Here is a 16,994-nt window from a genome sequence, read left to right as displayed (position 1 = left end):
ACTCCACTTCCGGCAGAGGGAGGCTGCAAAGAGCAGCAACACTACCTCCCAGTCCCAGTCCCGGGGAACTAACCAGGGACTCGATACCTCAATTCACGCACCGCAAAGCGCAGCACAACAAGCGATAGTAGTGTCGCAACCGAAGACGATTGTCAAAGCAAGCTTTAAACGAATCCCAATTCCCGCGTCAAGTGAGATCCGGAGAATGTACGCCAAAGTTGGAACCGAAAAACCTAGACGAAGGGAACCAGCTACCGGTCATGCAATGCGAACCAGATCGAGAACGTCGGAGGACGATGATCTGCCAGCCATACCAGAGGAACATGCCGAATCTGCCATTGTGGCAAGCCAATCAGCTCGCTCACTCCGGTCCCAGAACCAGGCGCCAGTCGAGTTTATGACAGACCCAGAGAAGCAGCTACAGGCTATACACAAGAAAAGGCGGATGATAGAACCCGCCGATGTCATGGAGGAAGACCAGGAATGGGAACAGCCAACCAGCGTCGTCACAAGAATGGTGAGACGCTATCAAAACGCACAGCTCAGGATCACCGAGGTCGAGGATGACCCAGAGGAGGAGTTCCACGATGCCTCAGAACACAGCGATGCCGCTGAAGCCGAAACTGACACCCATACCACTACCTCATCACAATGAATCACTTCCAAATAATTCAATACAACGCACACAATGCCTATCCAGTCATGGCATCGTTCCTGACCGACAAAGCAGTCCAAAAAGCAGACGTTATTGCAATCCAGGAACCCTGGGTGAGCTCCCACGCAACAGAACCAACGACTCATTATCCAAACAAGGCAACCCACCAACTTGTGTTTCCGAGGGGATTTGAAGGGGAACGAGTGAGGGTATGTCTCTTTATCTCGAAGAAAATCGATCCAGGGACCTGGTCATGCAAAACGGTGTCGAAAGGATACCAGCTCCTAAAAATGCGGAGGAACCACCTAGAGGGGTGGACCGACTTCTTCGTGCACAATATATATAACAACGACGACGGCGAGACTGTGGAAACGCTGGACAAAGAGATCACCCAGAGAAGGCATGCAGAGCATATAGTAGTGGGGGATATGAATCTACACCACCCAGCCTGGGGGAGCTCAAAGGCGGACATAGTGGCTGAGAGATTGCTCGATATAGCTGGGAGGCATAGCCTGGATCTGACGACGGAGAGGGGGGTCCCGACATGGCGACGCAACAAGCAGGCATCTACAATAGATCTCACTTTCGTTAGCGGTGCGTTAACAGAGAGGGTGATTGAGTGTCGGGTTGGGGAAGACCATGGATCAGATCACTATCCAGTAGTGACAACAATCGACATTATAACACCGCCATACGAACCACCGAGAAGAAGAAACTGGAAGGCGACAGATGACAAGAAGCTTATAGAATTCGCCACCCAACACACCAACGCTATCACCAGACACCCCACAACGGCCGACGAAGTGGAAACCGAGTGTCAAACATTCATAGAAATCATCACTAAAGCAGTTGACACCTCGACACCGTGGGCGGTCCCGTCACGGTGGGCCAACCCCTGCTTCACACCAGAGTGCCAGGAAGCTGTGAAGGAAGTACGAAGGCTTCGCCGGCAACACGAAAGGACGCTCGATCCTTACGATAAGGAACTGTACAAAGCAGCAAGGAACCGGAAAACACGAGTAATCAAGGCCGCCCTCCGCCTTCACCACCGACGGAAGGTACAGGAAGTCATGGAAGAGGGACCGGCCGGTATGTGGAGGATGGGTAAATGGGCAAGAAGCCGGCAGGGAGCGTACGATAAAGGAATCACACCATCAATCAAAGTACCAGAAGGACTTGCAGAGACTGTTAAAGAAAAGGCAGCTGCTTTCCAAAAGGCCTTCTTTCCAACGCCACCACCGGCAGATCTCTCCGACATCGACAATAACTATCCAGAGCCAATCCACTTCCCGGAAATCACGCGCCAGGAGATCTCACAGGCAGTCAAATCGTCGCCACCAAACAAAGCACCAGGGGAAGACGGTCTACCAAACTCGCTATGGCACAAATTGATCGAAATCCCAGCGGTCCTCGATACCATCTCACGGATATACAACGCCTGCGTACGGCTTGGAACCAACCCTTCACACTTCCAAAAATCGATCACAGTGGTACTACGCAAAGCGGGCAAAAGGGATTACCAGCTTGCAAAGTCCTACCGGCCAGTTGCCCTTCTAAATACCCTCGGCAAATTCCTCGAGGCAGTGATTGCGCGAAGGATCAGCTACGCAGTGGAGACAGAAGGACTACTGCCGGACACACACCTTGGTGGGAGAAAGGGTATCTCAGTCGACCACGCCATCCAGGGGATCATCGGCCGGATACGAAGAGCGTGGGGACACAATAAGGTGGCAAGTATACTTATGCTCGATGTCTCTGGGGCGTACGACAATGTCTCTCACAAGAGGTTAATTCATAACCTCCACAAACGACGCCTAGGGCTACTAGCACCATGGGTTAAAGTATTCCTCACAGGGAGAAGCACTAGTATAAGAATACCGGAAGGAATATCAACGAGTATCCCAACACCAACCGGCATCCCTCAGGGTTCACCCCTCTCCCCAATCCTCTATCTGATCTACAATGCAGACCTGGTAGAAGGCTGTGAAGGGGTGAAAACAAGCGCCTGGGTTGACGATGTGGCATTCATCGTTACAGGGAGAGACGAACAAGAGAATATCTCGAAACTACAAAGAGCCTGCCAATATGCGGATACCTGGGCAGCCAGACATGCCTCAGTTTTTGACCCTAAGAAATACGCACTGATCCACTTTGTCAACCCAGAAGGTGGAGGTGAGGAATATACACCACTGGTACTACCGAGCACTACAGTGCAGGCCACAAAGACAGCAGAGAGATATCTAGGGGTCTGGCTAGACCCAGGGCTGAATTTCCGGTACCACCGAGACCAAATACTCGCCAAAGCAGGGACCAGTTTGCAGGCATTGAGAGGCTTAACTGGTTCTACATGGGGGGCATCTCTCCCAGCCATGCGCGCGATCTACCAGGCAGTGATGATCCCACAGATGCTATTTGGAGCAGCGGCTTGGCATTCACCTCTTACAACAACAGCAAGGGAAATGAATCCCTACATCAGACAGTTTGCAACTATCCAGTCAAAGGCAGCGTGCTTGATAAGCGGGGCTTTTAAAACGACAGCGAGAGAGGCACTTGATGTCGAACTTCATTTACTACCTATAAAACAGCAACTCGACCGGCTAGTCCAGTTGACTGCTATACGTATCCGTACAGGGCCGAGATATACAATACCAAAGACAATGCTCTGTGAGAGAAACCACAGTCAAAAACAAAAAGGAGGATGGACGCCAATGGAGGCCCAGTCCTGGAAGAAGGAAGGATGCCTCACTACACCCCTGGGAACTTTGGCGAGCGACTGGGAGAATAGGAAGGCATATATCCAGACACCATGGACAAGGCCACCAAGGGTGTTCATCGAGGAAAGAGAGCAAGCAAGGAAGACACATGAAAGGATCACCAACCAGCAGAGTATACAGCTCTACACCGATGGTAGCGGGTATCAAGGAGGTATCGGGGCAGCAGTGTATCCAGTATACCCAACCACCCAAGACGAATCAAAGTTATGCAACATGGGAACCGATGATAACGCCACTGTGTACGCAGCTGAGCTGCGGGCTATTGAGATAGCATTGGAAACCATCAAAGAGAGGTTCAGCGATGGCCAATGGCAGGAACGTCTGATGGAGAAAGGGGCGGTTATCTTCACAGATAACCAGGCCGTTCTCAAAGCGATCCGGAACCCAAGGATGCCATCAGGCCAGGTATATCTGGAAGGGTGCCTTCGCCTGCTTGAATGGTGTTCTACACAGAATAAGATCCAGGTTGAATTACGCTGGATCCCAGCACACGAGGGCATTCCGGGCAATGAGATCGCGGACATGCTGGCAAAGACAGCAGCCACCACACAGGAACCAAACCACCACAACAGGTTTATCCGGCTTGCCGCAGCAGCGAGCAAGAGTGTGAAGCAGGAATCGACAATCGCGTGGGAGAAGGCGTGGACGAAGGGAGGAAGGACTGCGCGGAGGACTCGGAGGATGATTGAGGTGCCGAACAAGTCAAATCTGACCTACTGGAAGGGCCTAAGGAAAGCGACAACGTCAGTGCTGATCCAGCTCCGCACAGGGATCATTGGATTGGCCGAGTACCTATCCAAAATCAAGAGGAAAGACTCACCACGGTGCCAATGTGACCTGGGAAACCAAAGTGTCCGACATGTGTTGCTCGAGTGTCCGCTCCTGGAAGAACTCCGGACGGATATGATGGAGGAATTGTTCGGGGAAGGGGTGTCGACAACGCTGGGAGAACAGGCAATGTTGACAGAGGTGAAGGCGGCACCGATCGTGGCGAAGTTTATGATCGCATCGGGACTCCTGGGACAGTTTCAGTCAGTGGACTCTGTCGCCATGGGTAAGGAGAAGGGGGTAGGGGACGAGGATCATCCTGATCCAAAAACAAAACCAAAACAAGACACTGTGAGTGCTGGAGAAACAGGACGCACAACCCAGTGGCCGGGCACCAGGTCTGCCGAGGTCACCTCACAGCAAAGGAACGCATGGAGAACAACGTTTGTTGCCGGCGAGGACGAAGATGCATGGCGTCGCGACCCGAATCTGTTCGTGTACGACCTGCCGGAGTGATGCAGACCTGGCAGTCCTGGTGATGCAGGGACTCGGTGACTCGGGGAGCCAGGAAGGGGAGATGAAGAAGTGAAGAAGTTTACAGGGGGATGGAAGAAGCGAAAGGTGCATTGCAGAGAGAAAAGGGGTCTCTCTGCGCCCGTGGGGACTGCGGGAAACCATCTACATGGGATGGACTACTATCTTTACGTTGCATTTCTTATGTCATTTTGCATTTGCCGGCCGGTTTGTGGCCTTACAATTCAGGTTGCGGGACCTCGAGGAATCGAGTCCAGCATACCGGGTGGATTTGCATACTGGGGATGCACCACCATTCGTCGTCGGGAGCAGGCTCTGGGACGCTATCCCCGCATAGCAGCATGTATGTAATTAGCGAGCTACATCGGGTCAATGAACTCATCATCATCATCATCATCATCATCACTTCTTCACTTCTTCATCTCCCCTTCCTGGCTCCCCGAGTCACCGAGTCCCTGCATCACCAGGACTGCCAGGTCTGCATCACTCCGGCAGGTCGTACACGAACAGATTCGGGTCGCGACGCCATGTATCTTCGTCCTCGCCGGCAACAAACGTTGTTCTCCATGCGTTCCTTTGCTGTGAGGTGACCTCGGCAGACCTGGTGCCCGGCCACTGGGTTGTGCGTCCTGTTTCTCCAGCACTCACAGTGTCTTGTTTTGGTTTTGTTTTTGGATCAGGATGATCCTCGTCCCCTACCCCCTTCTCCTTACCCATGGCGACAGAGTCCACTGACTGAAACTGTCCCAGGAGTCCCGATGCGATCATAAACTTCGCCACGATCGGTGCCGCCTTCACCTCTGTCAACATTGCCTGTTCTCCCAGCGTTGTCGACACCCCTTCCCCGAACAATTCCTCCATCATATCCGTCCGGAGTTCTTCCAGGAGCGGACACTCGAGCAACACATGTCGGACACTTTGGTTTCCCAGGTCACATTGGCACCGTGGTGAGTCTTTCCTCTTGATTTTGGATAGGTACTCGGCCAATCCAATGATCCCTGTGCGGAGCTGGATCAGCACTGACGTTGTCGCTTTCCTTAGGCCCTTCCAGTAGGTCAGATTTGACTTGTTTGGCGCCTCAATCATCCTCCGAGTCCTCCGCGCAGTCCTCCTCGATCCTCCCTTCTTCCACGCCTTCTCCCACGCGATTGTCGATTCCTGCTTCACACTCTTGCTCGCTGCTGCGGCAAGCCGGATAAACCTGTTGTGGTGGTTTGGTTCCTGTGTGGTGGCTGCTGTCTTTGCAAAGATATCGGCTATCTCATTACCTGGAATACCCTCGTGGGCCGGGATCCAGCGTAATTCAACCTGGACCCCCTGGTTGGTGAGCCGTTCCAGTGACTGGAGGCATCCCTCTAGGTATATCTGGCCGGACGGCATTCGTGGATTTTCGATGGCTTTGAGAGCTGCCTGGTTGTCTGTGAAGATGACCGCGCCGCTCTCCACCAGACACTCTTTCCATTGGTTGTTTTCGTCATTGGATCTGGATCTTTCCTCAATGACTTCCAGTGCCATCTCAATTGCACGCAGCTCAGCAGCGTACACCGTGGATTCGTCGTCGGATCCCATGTTACACAGCCTAGCATCGTTCTGGCTGTATAGGTATGCTGGGTACACTGCAGCTCCAATGCCGCCTTGATACCCACTCCCATCGGTGTAAAATCGTGCTGGTGCCCGGATTTGTTGCTTCGTGATTCTTTCGTGGGCGTTCCTTGCTTGTTCCCTCTCTTCGATATAAACCTTTGGTGGCTCATTCCATGGTGCCTGGATGTATGCCTTTCGACTCTCCCAGTTCCATACCACTGATCCCGGGAGTGGCGTCAAGCATCCACCCTTTTTCCAGGACTGGGCCTCCATCGGCGTCCATCCACCTCGCTGTCGTTGAACTTGGTTTCTTTCTCTCTGCATTGTTTTTGGTACTGCATATCTTGGTCCTGTACGTATACGAACAGCAGTCAGCCGGACTAGCCGGTCTAGCTGTTGCTGCATCGGTAGTAGGTGTAGTTCCACATCAAGAGCTTCCCTGGCTGTTGTCTTGAAGGCGCCACTTATCAAGCATGCCGCTTTCGATTGGATACCGGCGAATTGCTTCAAGTAGCCTCTCTCCCTTAAGGTGGTGGTCAATGGTGAGTGCCACACTGCCGCTCCGAAGAGCATTTGTGGGATCATCACCGCTTGGTAGATAGCCCGCATGGCCGAAAGAGACGCCCCCCATGTGGAGCCTGTCAAGCCCCGTAGCGCCTGTAGGCTGACCCCTGCTTTGGCGAGCATCTGCTCCCGGTGGTGTCGGAAAGTTAATCCTGGGTCTAGCCAGACCCCAAGGTATCGCTCTGCTGTGGTGGTGGCCTGTATTGTAGTACCTGGTAATACCAATGGTGTGTGTTTCCCACCTCCTTCTGCTGGATTGACGAAGTGGATCAGCGCATATTTCTTGGGGTCAAAGATCGAGGCATGTCTGGCTGCCCAGGCGTCGGCATGTTGGCAGGCTCTTTGTAGTTTCGAGATATTCTCTTGTTCGTCTCCTCCTGTAACGATAAATGCCACATCGTCAACCCAGGCGCTTGTTTTCACCCCTTCACAGCCTTCTACTAGGTCTGCATTGTAGATCAGGTAGAGGATCGGGGAGAGGGGTGAACCCTGAGGGATGCCGGTTGGTGTTGGGATGTTGGCTGATGTCCCTTCTGGTATTCGTATACTGGTGCTTCTCCCTATGAGGAATGCTTTAACCCATGGTGCTAGTAGCCCTAGGCGTCGTTTGTGGAGGTTATGAATTAACCTCTCGTGAGAGACATTGTCGTACGCCCCAGAGACATCGAGCATAAGTATACTTGCCACCTTATTGTGTCCCCACGCTCTTCGTATCCGGCCGATGATCCCCTGGATGGCGTGGTCGACTGAGATACCCTTTCTCCCACCAAGGTGTGTGTCCGGCAGTAGTCCTTCTGTCTCCACTGCGTAGCTGATCCTTCGCGCAATCACTGCCTCGAGGAATTTGCCGAGGGTATTTAGAAGGGCAACTGGCCGGTAGGACTTTGCAAGCTGGTAATCCCTTTTGCCCGCTTTGCGTAGTACCACTGTGATCGATTTTTGGAAGTGTGAAGGGTTGGTTCCAAGCCGTACGCAGGCGTTGTATATCCGTGAGATGGTATCGAGGACCGCTGGGATTTCGATCAATTTGTGCCATAGCGAGTTTGGTAGACCGTCTTCCCCTGGTGCTTTGTTTGGTGGCGACGATTTGACTGCCTGTGAGATCTCCTGGCGCGTGATTTCCGGGAAGTGGATTGGCTCTGGATAGTTATTGTCGATGTCGGAGAGATCTGCCGGTGGTGGCGTTGGAAAGAAGGCCTTTTGGAAAGCAGCTGCCTTTTCCTTAACAGTCTCTGCAAGTCCTTCTGGCACTTTGATTGATGGTGTGATTCCTTTGTCGTACGCTCCTTGCCGGTTTCTTGCCCATTTACCCATCCTCCACATACCGGCCGGTCCCTCTTCCATGATTTCCTGTACCTTCCGTCGGTGGTGAAGGCGGAGAGCGGCCCTGATTACTCGTGTTTTCCGGTTCCTTGCTGCTTTGTACAGTTCCTTGTCGTAAGGATCGTGCGTCCTTTCGTGTTGCCGGCGAAGCCTTCGTACTTCCTTCACTGCTTCCTGGCACTCTGGTGTGAAGCAGGGGTTAGCCCACCGTGACGGTACCGCCCACGGTGTCGAGATGTCAACTGCTTTGGTGATGATTTCTATGAATGTTTGACACTCGGTTTCTACCTCGTCGGCCGTTGTGGGGTGTCTGGTGATAGCGTTGGTGTGTTGGGTGACGAATTCTATGAGCTTCTTGTCATCTGTCGCCTTCCAGTTTCTTCTTCTCGGTGGTTCGTGTGGCGGTGTTGTAATGTCGATTGTTGTCACTACTGGATAGTGATCTGAACCATGGTCTATCCCTACCCGACATTCAATCACCCTCCCTGTTAACGCACCGCTAACGAAAGTGAGGTCGATGGTAGATGCCTGCTCGTTACGCCGCCACGTTGGGACCCCCCTCTCCGTTGTCAGATCTAGGTTATGCTTCCCAGCTATGTCTAGCAGTCCCTCCGCCGCTGTGTCGGCCTTCGAGCTCCCCCAGGCTGGGTGGTGTAGGTTCATATCCCCCACAACTATATGCTCTGCATACGTTCTCTGGGTGATCTCTTTGTCCAGCGTTTCCATAGTCTCGCCGTCATCGTTGTTATATATATTGTGCACAAAGAGGTCGGTCCACCCCTCTGGGTGTTGTCGGCTCCTCCGCATTTTCAAGAGCTGATATCCCTTTAACACTGTCCTGCATGACCAGGTCCCTGGGTCGATCTGTTTCGAGACAAACAAGCATACCCTGGCCCTTTCGTCGTCTAGCTCCTTCGGAAAGACTAGCTGGTGAGTTGCTTTATTGGGGTAATGAGTTGTTCCGGATTGAGGGTTAATCCATGGCTCCTGAATCGCGATCACGTCCGCCTTCTGTGTGTTCCTGTCTGTCAGGAACGAGGCCATGACTGGATAGGCATTGTGTGCGTTGTATTGAATTATTTGGAAGTGATTCATTGCGATGAGGTGGTGGTGTGGGTGTCAGTTTCGGCTTCAGCGGCATCGCTGTGTTCTGAGGCATCATGGAACTCCTCCTCTGGGTCATCCTCGACCTCTGTGATCCTAAGCTGTGCGTTTTGATAGCGTCTCACCATCCTTGTGACGACGCTGGTTGGCTGCTCCCATTCCTGGTCTTCCTCCATGACATCGGCAGGTTCTATCATCCGCCTTTTTTTGTGTATAGCCTGTAGTTGCTTCTCTGGGTCTGTCATAAACTCGACTGGCGCCTGGTTCTGGGACCGGAGTGAGCGAGCTGATTGGCTTGCCACAATGGCGGACTCGGCATGTTCCTCTAATATGGCTGGCAGATCGTCGTCCTCTGACGTTCTTGATCTTGTCCGCATTGCATGACCGGTAGCTGGCTCCTTTCGTCTGTTTTGAGGTTTTTCGGCTCCAACTTTGGCGTACATTCTCCGGATCTCGCTTGACGCGGGAATTGGAATTCGCTTAGAGCTTGCTTTGACAATTGTCTTCGGTTGCGGCACCACTATCTCTTGTTGTGCTACGCTTTGCGGTGCGTGAATTGAGGTATCAAGTCCCTGTTGGGACTGGGAGGTAGTGGTGCTGCTCTTTGCAGCCTCCCTCTGCCGGAAGTGGAGTGGAATACGATGGTATAGAGGGCTGTTGGCCAGTGCCAATCTCGCCTCCTCCTTCGCTGCCGTCCTCACCTCGCAGGTGTCACTTGTCGGCCTATGGGCCCCGCCACAGTTGGCGCACTTGGCTTCGACGACTTCACCATGCTTAGAAGGGCACTCCCAGGTCGGGTGCCCTTTGGCGCAGTGGCCGCACTGATACTCGTTTAGACACTGTGAGTGTACGTGTCCTGGTTTTTGACACTTTAGGCACAGTTTCGAGCGGCCCTCTCGGCAAAAGCGGGTGGTCTGGTGCACCTGGTGCTGCCAGAGCGTCCCCTGTGTGATCGCCTGGTTGGCAACCACTGGGCTGGTGAATTCAATGACAATTGATCCCTCCCGGCGCTTACCCGGTTTGATCAGCCAGCCAAGATGGAGAATCTCGATCTCCTGGGAACCACCCCAGGAATGGCTGTTCTGCCGGATAAGCTCCTTCGCCGTGCTCCCCATTGACTCCGGCGTCAGTTGCATCGTCTTCGTGTCAATGCCCCGCGTAACGACCCCCCACGTCGGCTTCCGAACATGAGCCGCCGGGCCGAACGATTTCAGCCAGCCGTCTGCATGTTTCCGTAGCAGCTCCGCACCCGAAGCGCTATCCGCCGTCATCTTTATGTCTCCGGAGGGGAGAACCTTTGCTGCCACAAAGTAGCAGCCACCACCAAGGGGAGCACTGGCCTTCTTCCGTGCCGCCTGCTCACGTGTCCTCTCGGCCTGCTCGACGATCTCCCTTGGTGTTCGCCGACGGAGGGTCTCGCGTGTATCGCTGTCACGGATCTTGACGATGATCTCTCGGTCTTCACGGAGCTCAGCTGGCGAAACTCCAACCGAGGATGATCCGTTGCTATTCGGGAGAGACGGAGGAGGGCCGGATCCAGTCCCCTGGCCCCATTTCTGGAGCCGCGCCCAGAAGGCCGCCGAATCGTTCGAATTGCTGGTTTGGGTTGATGGCGCTGTGGCCTTTTCAATGATTTCCATGCGCTGGTCAAGTCGGTCGAGTGCCTGTTGCACCTTTTCCATGACCTGTACCTGCGGTTTGTCCCCCTTTGGGGCTTTCAGTGCATACTGCTCTACGGATTTGATGAAGTTGATAATATATATCTCACCTATTCCGTCATTTTCCATGGCATTTAGCACCTCTCTAGCACTATGGGCGAGCTCGTTCATAGTGTTAAAGTGGTTGCGTGGGTTTTTGGGCGCTCTTGAAAACTCAGTTTCAGGGGGTGAATCCGGTTTTCTTCCACCACCGACGACCGCCATCCTTTAATTCCTACAAAAATAGGATCAAAAGATAGAGCCGGAGGTTAGAAAGAATATGAACTGTTTTTGAGAGCCGTAGGGCCCTTGGTTGGCGAGATAGGACAAGAATTAAATCTGGGCAAAAAGAGTTGTTTTTAATTGATGAAGCTAGAGGTAGGAAATCTTCTATATATCAAGGTAGTCATTATACGAATATTATGATGCTTAAACATAAGCATTATGAATCGTATAAAAATAAGCCTTTTAATGGAAAATACTGCCAACATTGTAAGGTTATTAGTCATAATACTAATACCTGCTGGCTATCATTTCCTAATCTAGCTCCTAAGGGCTGGATTCCGAAAGGTAAAAGGGCTAAAAAGACTATTAAACCCCCTATTTCTGCTACTAAGAAATCCTTTAGGGCTAAAACTATAAATTCAATAAGCCCTAGGACTCCTAAACAGCTAGAATCACAAGATTAGATTATATCTAATATAGTAGATACTCTTAAATCTACTAAAGATATAGATATGCTATCTGATCTATCTGATTTACCTAAATCAGATAAAGAACTATATACTAGTATTGAAAATCAGCCTGATAATCAAACTGATAATCAATTACTAGATATAGATGATAATATGGAAGAGGTATGTCCTCTATTATCATATAGTACTAAACTATTGACTGAAAAACCACTAGATAATATAGGATTGAATCCTATAAAAGAAAAAGTGGATTTCATACTTGATAGTGCTGCCACTATTAGTACTGTATGTAAATTGCAATATCTTTCTTCTGCTGAACCTACCACTACTATAGTAAAGTGGGGTAAAGCTAATACTATTAAAGCAACCTATAAGGGTGATATATATATAAAATCTAATACTGGATATATATACTTATTAAGAAATGTTTTCTATATACCTAATCTAGGTATTAATCTTATTAGTATACACCAGTTATCTGATTTAATAGCCCTATTTATGAAAAATAAGGCATACTTATATACACCTTTAAAGAAAATAGTTGCTTTAGCTAATAAGAAAGATAATTTATATTATATAAAAACCACTATATTACAAAAAACTATAAATACTATATGTGAGCACTTTAGCAGAAATAATATTATAGCCTAATAGTAGGTTATAATATTTTGTAGGGGAAGGTGTATTAGGTAAGCTTTATTTTATATAATATTGTATTACACAAGATATAGAAAGGTTTATACTTAGCTTAAGTAGATGATAATAGGTGAGAGGTAATAAAAGTTGTATTGATTAATTATCTAGCTAGGAATCCTCCATTCCTCATATAGGCAAGCTCTAGCAGTATAGAATATCATAGAAAGTCATCAATAATATGATGACTTCGTTATGATGTCCTAGATTTATGGCGATATATTGTGAGTCATAATATAGTTTACCGTAAGTAAGATATCTAAGGTTCTCTTAGATACTACCGGTAAAATATATATCTTTGTTACGCACTAGCTAACTGGTCACGGTTAGGTTGGACGGTTCAGGGTATAGTTACCTTAATACGCCTCGGGTTCTCCAACGTCAACAATACGTCTGTCGTCACTGAGCTGTTGCCTGATCCGTTAGGCCTTACTTCAGCCTAAGTCCCTAGAAGTCGTGTCGAGGAATCGATGCCAGGTAGAGCGCCGAGTAGATCTATACCGGAGTATTGGTCTAGCTTGTAGTGTTGTCAAGTTATAACTAAGTCAAGAGTCGGTAGTCTCAAAGGTAGACACAAGTAACAATGTATGATTGAAGACGAAGAACTAAACTAGGTACATGAATGAGCGTCCTTATATATCCTCCTGTCTTCCTAGAGTAGTTGGGTAGATGGTAGCTTGGTAGATTTGTCTTGGCGGGATCTACCGTTCTACCGTCGACCGGTCTACTACCTGCATGATCACGTGACACGGTTTCTGGTTTGTCGGGGTGTTCTTTGCACGTGATCCTGGTCCATTGGCTCTCGATGGCCCATTGATGCTGGTGGGGTAGTTTGGGTCGTTGGGTGCCTGATAGGTCCGTAACAATCTTATCCGCACACACCATAGTATATCAATATATCTTACAATTACTATTATGCTTACACTATTGAACTCAAGGAAGGGAAAATGCCACCCTATAGGCCAATCTACCCTCTATCTAGGACAGAGCTAAAACAGCTCTGGGCCTATCTTGTGGAAAACATCAAGAAAAAGAGGATTTTACCCTCAAAAAGCCCTGTGGGTACACTAATCCTCTTTATCCTAAAGAAAGAGAGGATTACGTCTATATATAGACTATCGGGGTCTTAGAGGAGTATCGCTCAAGAACCGGTACCTAGACTGCGACATCGCCCATGGACGGGCGGGTGGGCAGTGCCCACGGGCCTTATGTAAGCGGGCGATGGGCACTATCCATACGCCCATGGACGGGCCCTACCCTTAGGGCCCATTGTCTATGGACACCGTGGGCCCCCATGGGCCTTTTTAGTAAGCAGAATTTCTTGACCTCGTGACCTGCATTATTTGTGCATTTTCTCTCTGTATTTTTGAGTAGTTCGATTACATGTACAATGACTTGATACTACTGTCAATTTTCTGACCTCGGTCAGAAATGAGCTTTAGAAGCCTTTATACAACAACTTGACATATTGTCACTTTTTTGACCGGGGTCAGAAATGAGCCTTGGAAGCCTTTGCATAATGACTTAGGTATTTATTATATTCATACATTCACACTAATACGATACAAATTGATCATTGTTGGGTTTGCCACGCTTCCTTGCTTCTCTTAAACCAGGGCGCTTTTGAGTGCTACCCTTATCTCCATAATAAGGGAGATAAGGACTGCTCTCATCTTCGCTGTCGACTAGCTCACTTCTCTGTTGCTTCCGCGTACTTAGCACTATAGAAGGACGAGGAAGCTGACTCTCTATCATAAACTTATGCTCGATCAGTCCAATAGGATCATTATCCTCGGAATCCTTACCATCGCTGATTGGTTTAGGTATATCAGTGGTAAGCTTAGCCTCTCTCTGTTCGTCTGCTTCTTGTATTGAATCCAAGGATATATCCTTATCGGGTAGTTCTTCTATTTTAATATCGAACTGGGTTTTACACCGGAACATCATGATATCCTGGACTGTCTTCGCACTTAGCCGCCTACGTCGGTAGTGGTAGACATCCCGTGCTAAATTGAAAAGACGTTTAACTCCAGCGCCTATTGCAGGAATAGAGAGAATATCGCGAGTAACACTTGAAAGAATTAGGAATTTATTCTTATATTCCTTCCAGAATTGTAAAGGATCGACCCTTCTCCTTGCTATTATAGGTATTAGTATTCCTACTCGTAATAATAGTGAATATAACGTACGCTTTTTAAGGTATCTAGTAAGTTCGTGCTCCGACGATGATGGATTAGAGTGGATGTGAGGCAGAAGGTCAAGGAGGGTGTCTAGGTCACTTGTACTGGCTAAGTGACGCTTAGGGGGGTTGCTCTTCTCGTAGGGACCGTGTCTGAGTGTGTCTTTGGGCGTAAGGAGCTATGAACTGGCGAAGCGTTTCCTTATACTGATCACTCTAGTTTGTGTCGTTCTCCGATGTACCCCACACCTTACTTGAGAAGAAGTGAAGCTTATGCTGGGGTGTAAGGATTGTTCTAATCGCGTAGAGACTACCATTGATCTCTTTCGTCTTTGTGTAGTAAGAGGTAAGCTTTGCTATCCTAGCATTGAGGGCTTGTAGTATCGCCTTCTTCTAAGGTATGGTTTTCGGAGTGAATTGTGCAATCGATTCCTCGAAGTGCTCAAAGAGGGTGTTATAAATACCAAAAATATGGTGTACTGTTATCTCTTTGGTCTTTGAAAGCACTGTGGTAAAGCGATAGAACGGCTCTGTGATATATAGAAGGTAGTCGACCTGCCGCTATTCTGCCTTACTAAGTTTGTATTTCTGAGTCCCAATGTTATCATAGTATTTATCGTAGGGCTTGCTAAGGCGTTTTGTACGACGAAGCATTAAGAAGGTAGAATTCCAGCGGGTGCGGATATCTTGGATAGGCGCAAGTTTTGCTCTATTGGTCTGGAGACGGAAGAAATCATCGCGACGTTGGGGGCTTGTATTAATCAATATAGCAAGCCCTCGGATCTAGATAGTTATTAGATATATTAAGTGATGAAGAAAGTGATACACTTACCTTGATAAGGGTTTGTACAATGACTTGTTCACTCTGTAAAGCACGGAGCGATCGAGCTTAGGCTTGGGCTTGGATATCTGAAATATTCCGATCTGTGGTATCGTTCTGGGGATCGGCCTTTACCGATCTAAGTAGCTCGCGAAGGCTTAGCTGGATAACATGTGTAAGATAAGGGATTCGAACAACCACTGGGCTATTCGGTAGTTCAAGGGAGTTAATAGAGTCTTACACTGCCTGTACTAAAGTCGTGTTATTTGACGCGTTATCTGATGTAATCGCTAACACACGATTAGTAATATCAAGCTTCTTAAAGATCTCTATAAGTACTTCACTTAGATTCACACCAGAATGCGCCCTATTAAGTGGTTCGAAACCAAGTAGGAGCTCACGGTAATTCTAGTCTCGGTTGATAAAGTACCCTATAATTGCCATAAATGCCTACTAAAAAGGCGATATCTAGCAGTCGAGGGCGATTGAGAGCTTCGTATCTTGTGGTAAGGTAGCGAGAATTGTATGTTACTCCTTATCGACTAATTTCTTGAGCCGGCGTTAAGTAGTGTGAGGATAGAGTAAAGTGGGTTCAGCTAGAGCCTTTTGTGCCATTCGAATCAAGGAAGTAAATTACTTCCTCTCAAGTATCCGGAAAGGGAGGTTTAGACTGGTAAGATATTCAATCTACTCTCTTTCCTATTCATCATTCGAGAATTTTGAGTTAGAAGATAACTCTAGTGCCTAATATATAATATGTTAGTTATCTTAAAGGGTATAATTATATAAGACTTACCGGTATATACTATATAGTCTCCTTAATCGACTATTGTGTAGACTTACTTTTACCACCCTTTTGGCATTTGCCTAAGGCTAGATACCGCTTAAGTGTATTGGTGCCGCTTTGCTTTGTACTTAGATAAGGTAATGTAACCCCACACGTCCGATATATAACCAAAGGTTCGCCTGTAATATGATATGCTACCTGGTCGAAGTTCTCCTAGATATCTGATATATGTTTTATATCCTATTGTAGCCTTTGTTGTGTCTCAGTACTGCTGCTGTGTACTGTGGTACACCACCACTCGATAAACTTTACTTTAGACGCGGTGTTTATCGTGTCGTAGAGGATAAACTGCTTTCTCCGATTGGGGCCGACGCGTTTAAGAGAGCAATCAAGAATAGCTGGTTAAGTGAACTCGGACTCTATTAGTAAGATAGAAGTCTGTTGGCTGTTAAAGAGACTGGGATCAATATTTGGATCAAGGTTAGGATCAAATATATCGGCGACGTAGGAGAGGTCTGGTTAGGAGCTTGGAGGAAGTAAAGAAGGCCCTACGGTATAGGCACTAGGTTGGGATATGGTTAATATGATATAAGGGATAATATAACGACTATAGGAGAGTGAGTGATCTAAACTTACAATAGGTAACTTGCGACCGTGTGAAACGAGGATTACTAGTAAAAGGGGTACTTTGTATAGATCTAATAGATCGTAAATTGAGTGTAGACCCACTATATGTTATAAGCTGATTGGCTATAAGTGTCTTTGTCTATGGGCATACCTGTGGGCACGCCTATAGGAACATACCTAAACGCCTATC

At 48.6% G+C, this 16,994-nt stretch overlaps 5 protein-coding genes across 5 annotated transcripts in view; 2 read left to right on the top strand and 3 right to left on the bottom strand.

Annotated features, from left to right (window-relative positions):
- The window catches only part of N7500_009007 (uncharacterized protein), a gene marked incomplete at both ends in the record, with an annotated part of 1,956 nt that extends 1,301 nt beyond the window's left edge, over positions 1–655 (top strand). Inside the window, one exon of the mRNA XM_056680151.1 lies at positions 1–655. This exon is cut by the window's left edge and continues 1,301 nt beyond it. Within this exon, the coding sequence (XP_056530523.1) occupies positions 1–655 (655 nt within the window).
- A 47-nt stretch (positions 656–702) lies between these two features.
- Positions 703–4,713, top strand: N7500_009006 (reverse transcriptase; the record flags this gene model as incomplete). The annotated part of the gene is made up of 1 exon (XM_056680150.1): positions 703–4,713. One exon carries the CDS (start codon positions 703–705, stop codon positions 4,711–4,713), a length of 4,011 nt encoding a protein of 1,336 aa, XP_056530522.1.
- Positions 4,714–5,214: 501 nt separating this feature from the next.
- On the bottom strand, positions 5,215–9,246 carry N7500_009005 (zinc knuckle domain protein; the record flags this gene model as incomplete). Its single annotated transcript, XM_056680149.1, has 1 exon — positions 5,215–9,246. The coding sequence occupies one exon, from the start codon at positions 9,244–9,246 to the stop codon at positions 5,215–5,217; it is 4,032 nt and encodes a 1,343-aa protein (XP_056530521.1).
- A 47-nt stretch (positions 9,247–9,293) lies between these two features.
- Positions 9,294–11,228, bottom strand: N7500_009004 (uncharacterized protein; the record flags this gene model as incomplete). Its single annotated transcript, XM_056680148.1, has 1 exon — positions 9,294–11,228. The coding sequence occupies one exon, from the start codon at positions 11,226–11,228 to the stop codon at positions 9,294–9,296; it is 1,935 nt and encodes a 644-aa protein (XP_056530520.1).
- A 2,717-nt stretch (positions 11,229–13,945) lies between these two features.
- N7500_009003 (HAT dimerization) lies at positions 13,946–16,573 on the bottom strand (the record flags this gene model as incomplete). The annotated part of the gene is given in 12 exon segments (XM_056680147.1): positions 13,946–14,529; positions 14,581–14,749; positions 14,820–14,963; positions 15,051–15,100; positions 15,146–15,353; positions 15,403–15,435; positions 15,447–15,494; positions 15,526–15,595; positions 15,632–15,798; positions 15,821–15,924; positions 16,234–16,390; positions 16,460–16,573. Coding segments are annotated over 12 exon segments (1,848 nt in total), but the record flags the coding sequence as incomplete, so codon positions are not given.
- Between the last annotated feature and the right edge of the window lie 421 nt (positions 16,574–16,994).

Source organism: Penicillium coprophilum (genome assembly GCF_028826855.1).
Source record: "Penicillium coprophilum strain IBT 35676 chromosome Unknown utg000005l_segment0_segment0, whole genome shotgun sequence".
NCBI classification, from domain to species: Eukaryota; Fungi; Ascomycota; class Eurotiomycetes; order Eurotiales; family Aspergillaceae; genus Penicillium; species Penicillium coprophilum.
The sequence above is the reverse complement of the archived record's forward strand: the minus strand, read 5'-3'. Positions and strand labels throughout refer to the sequence as shown.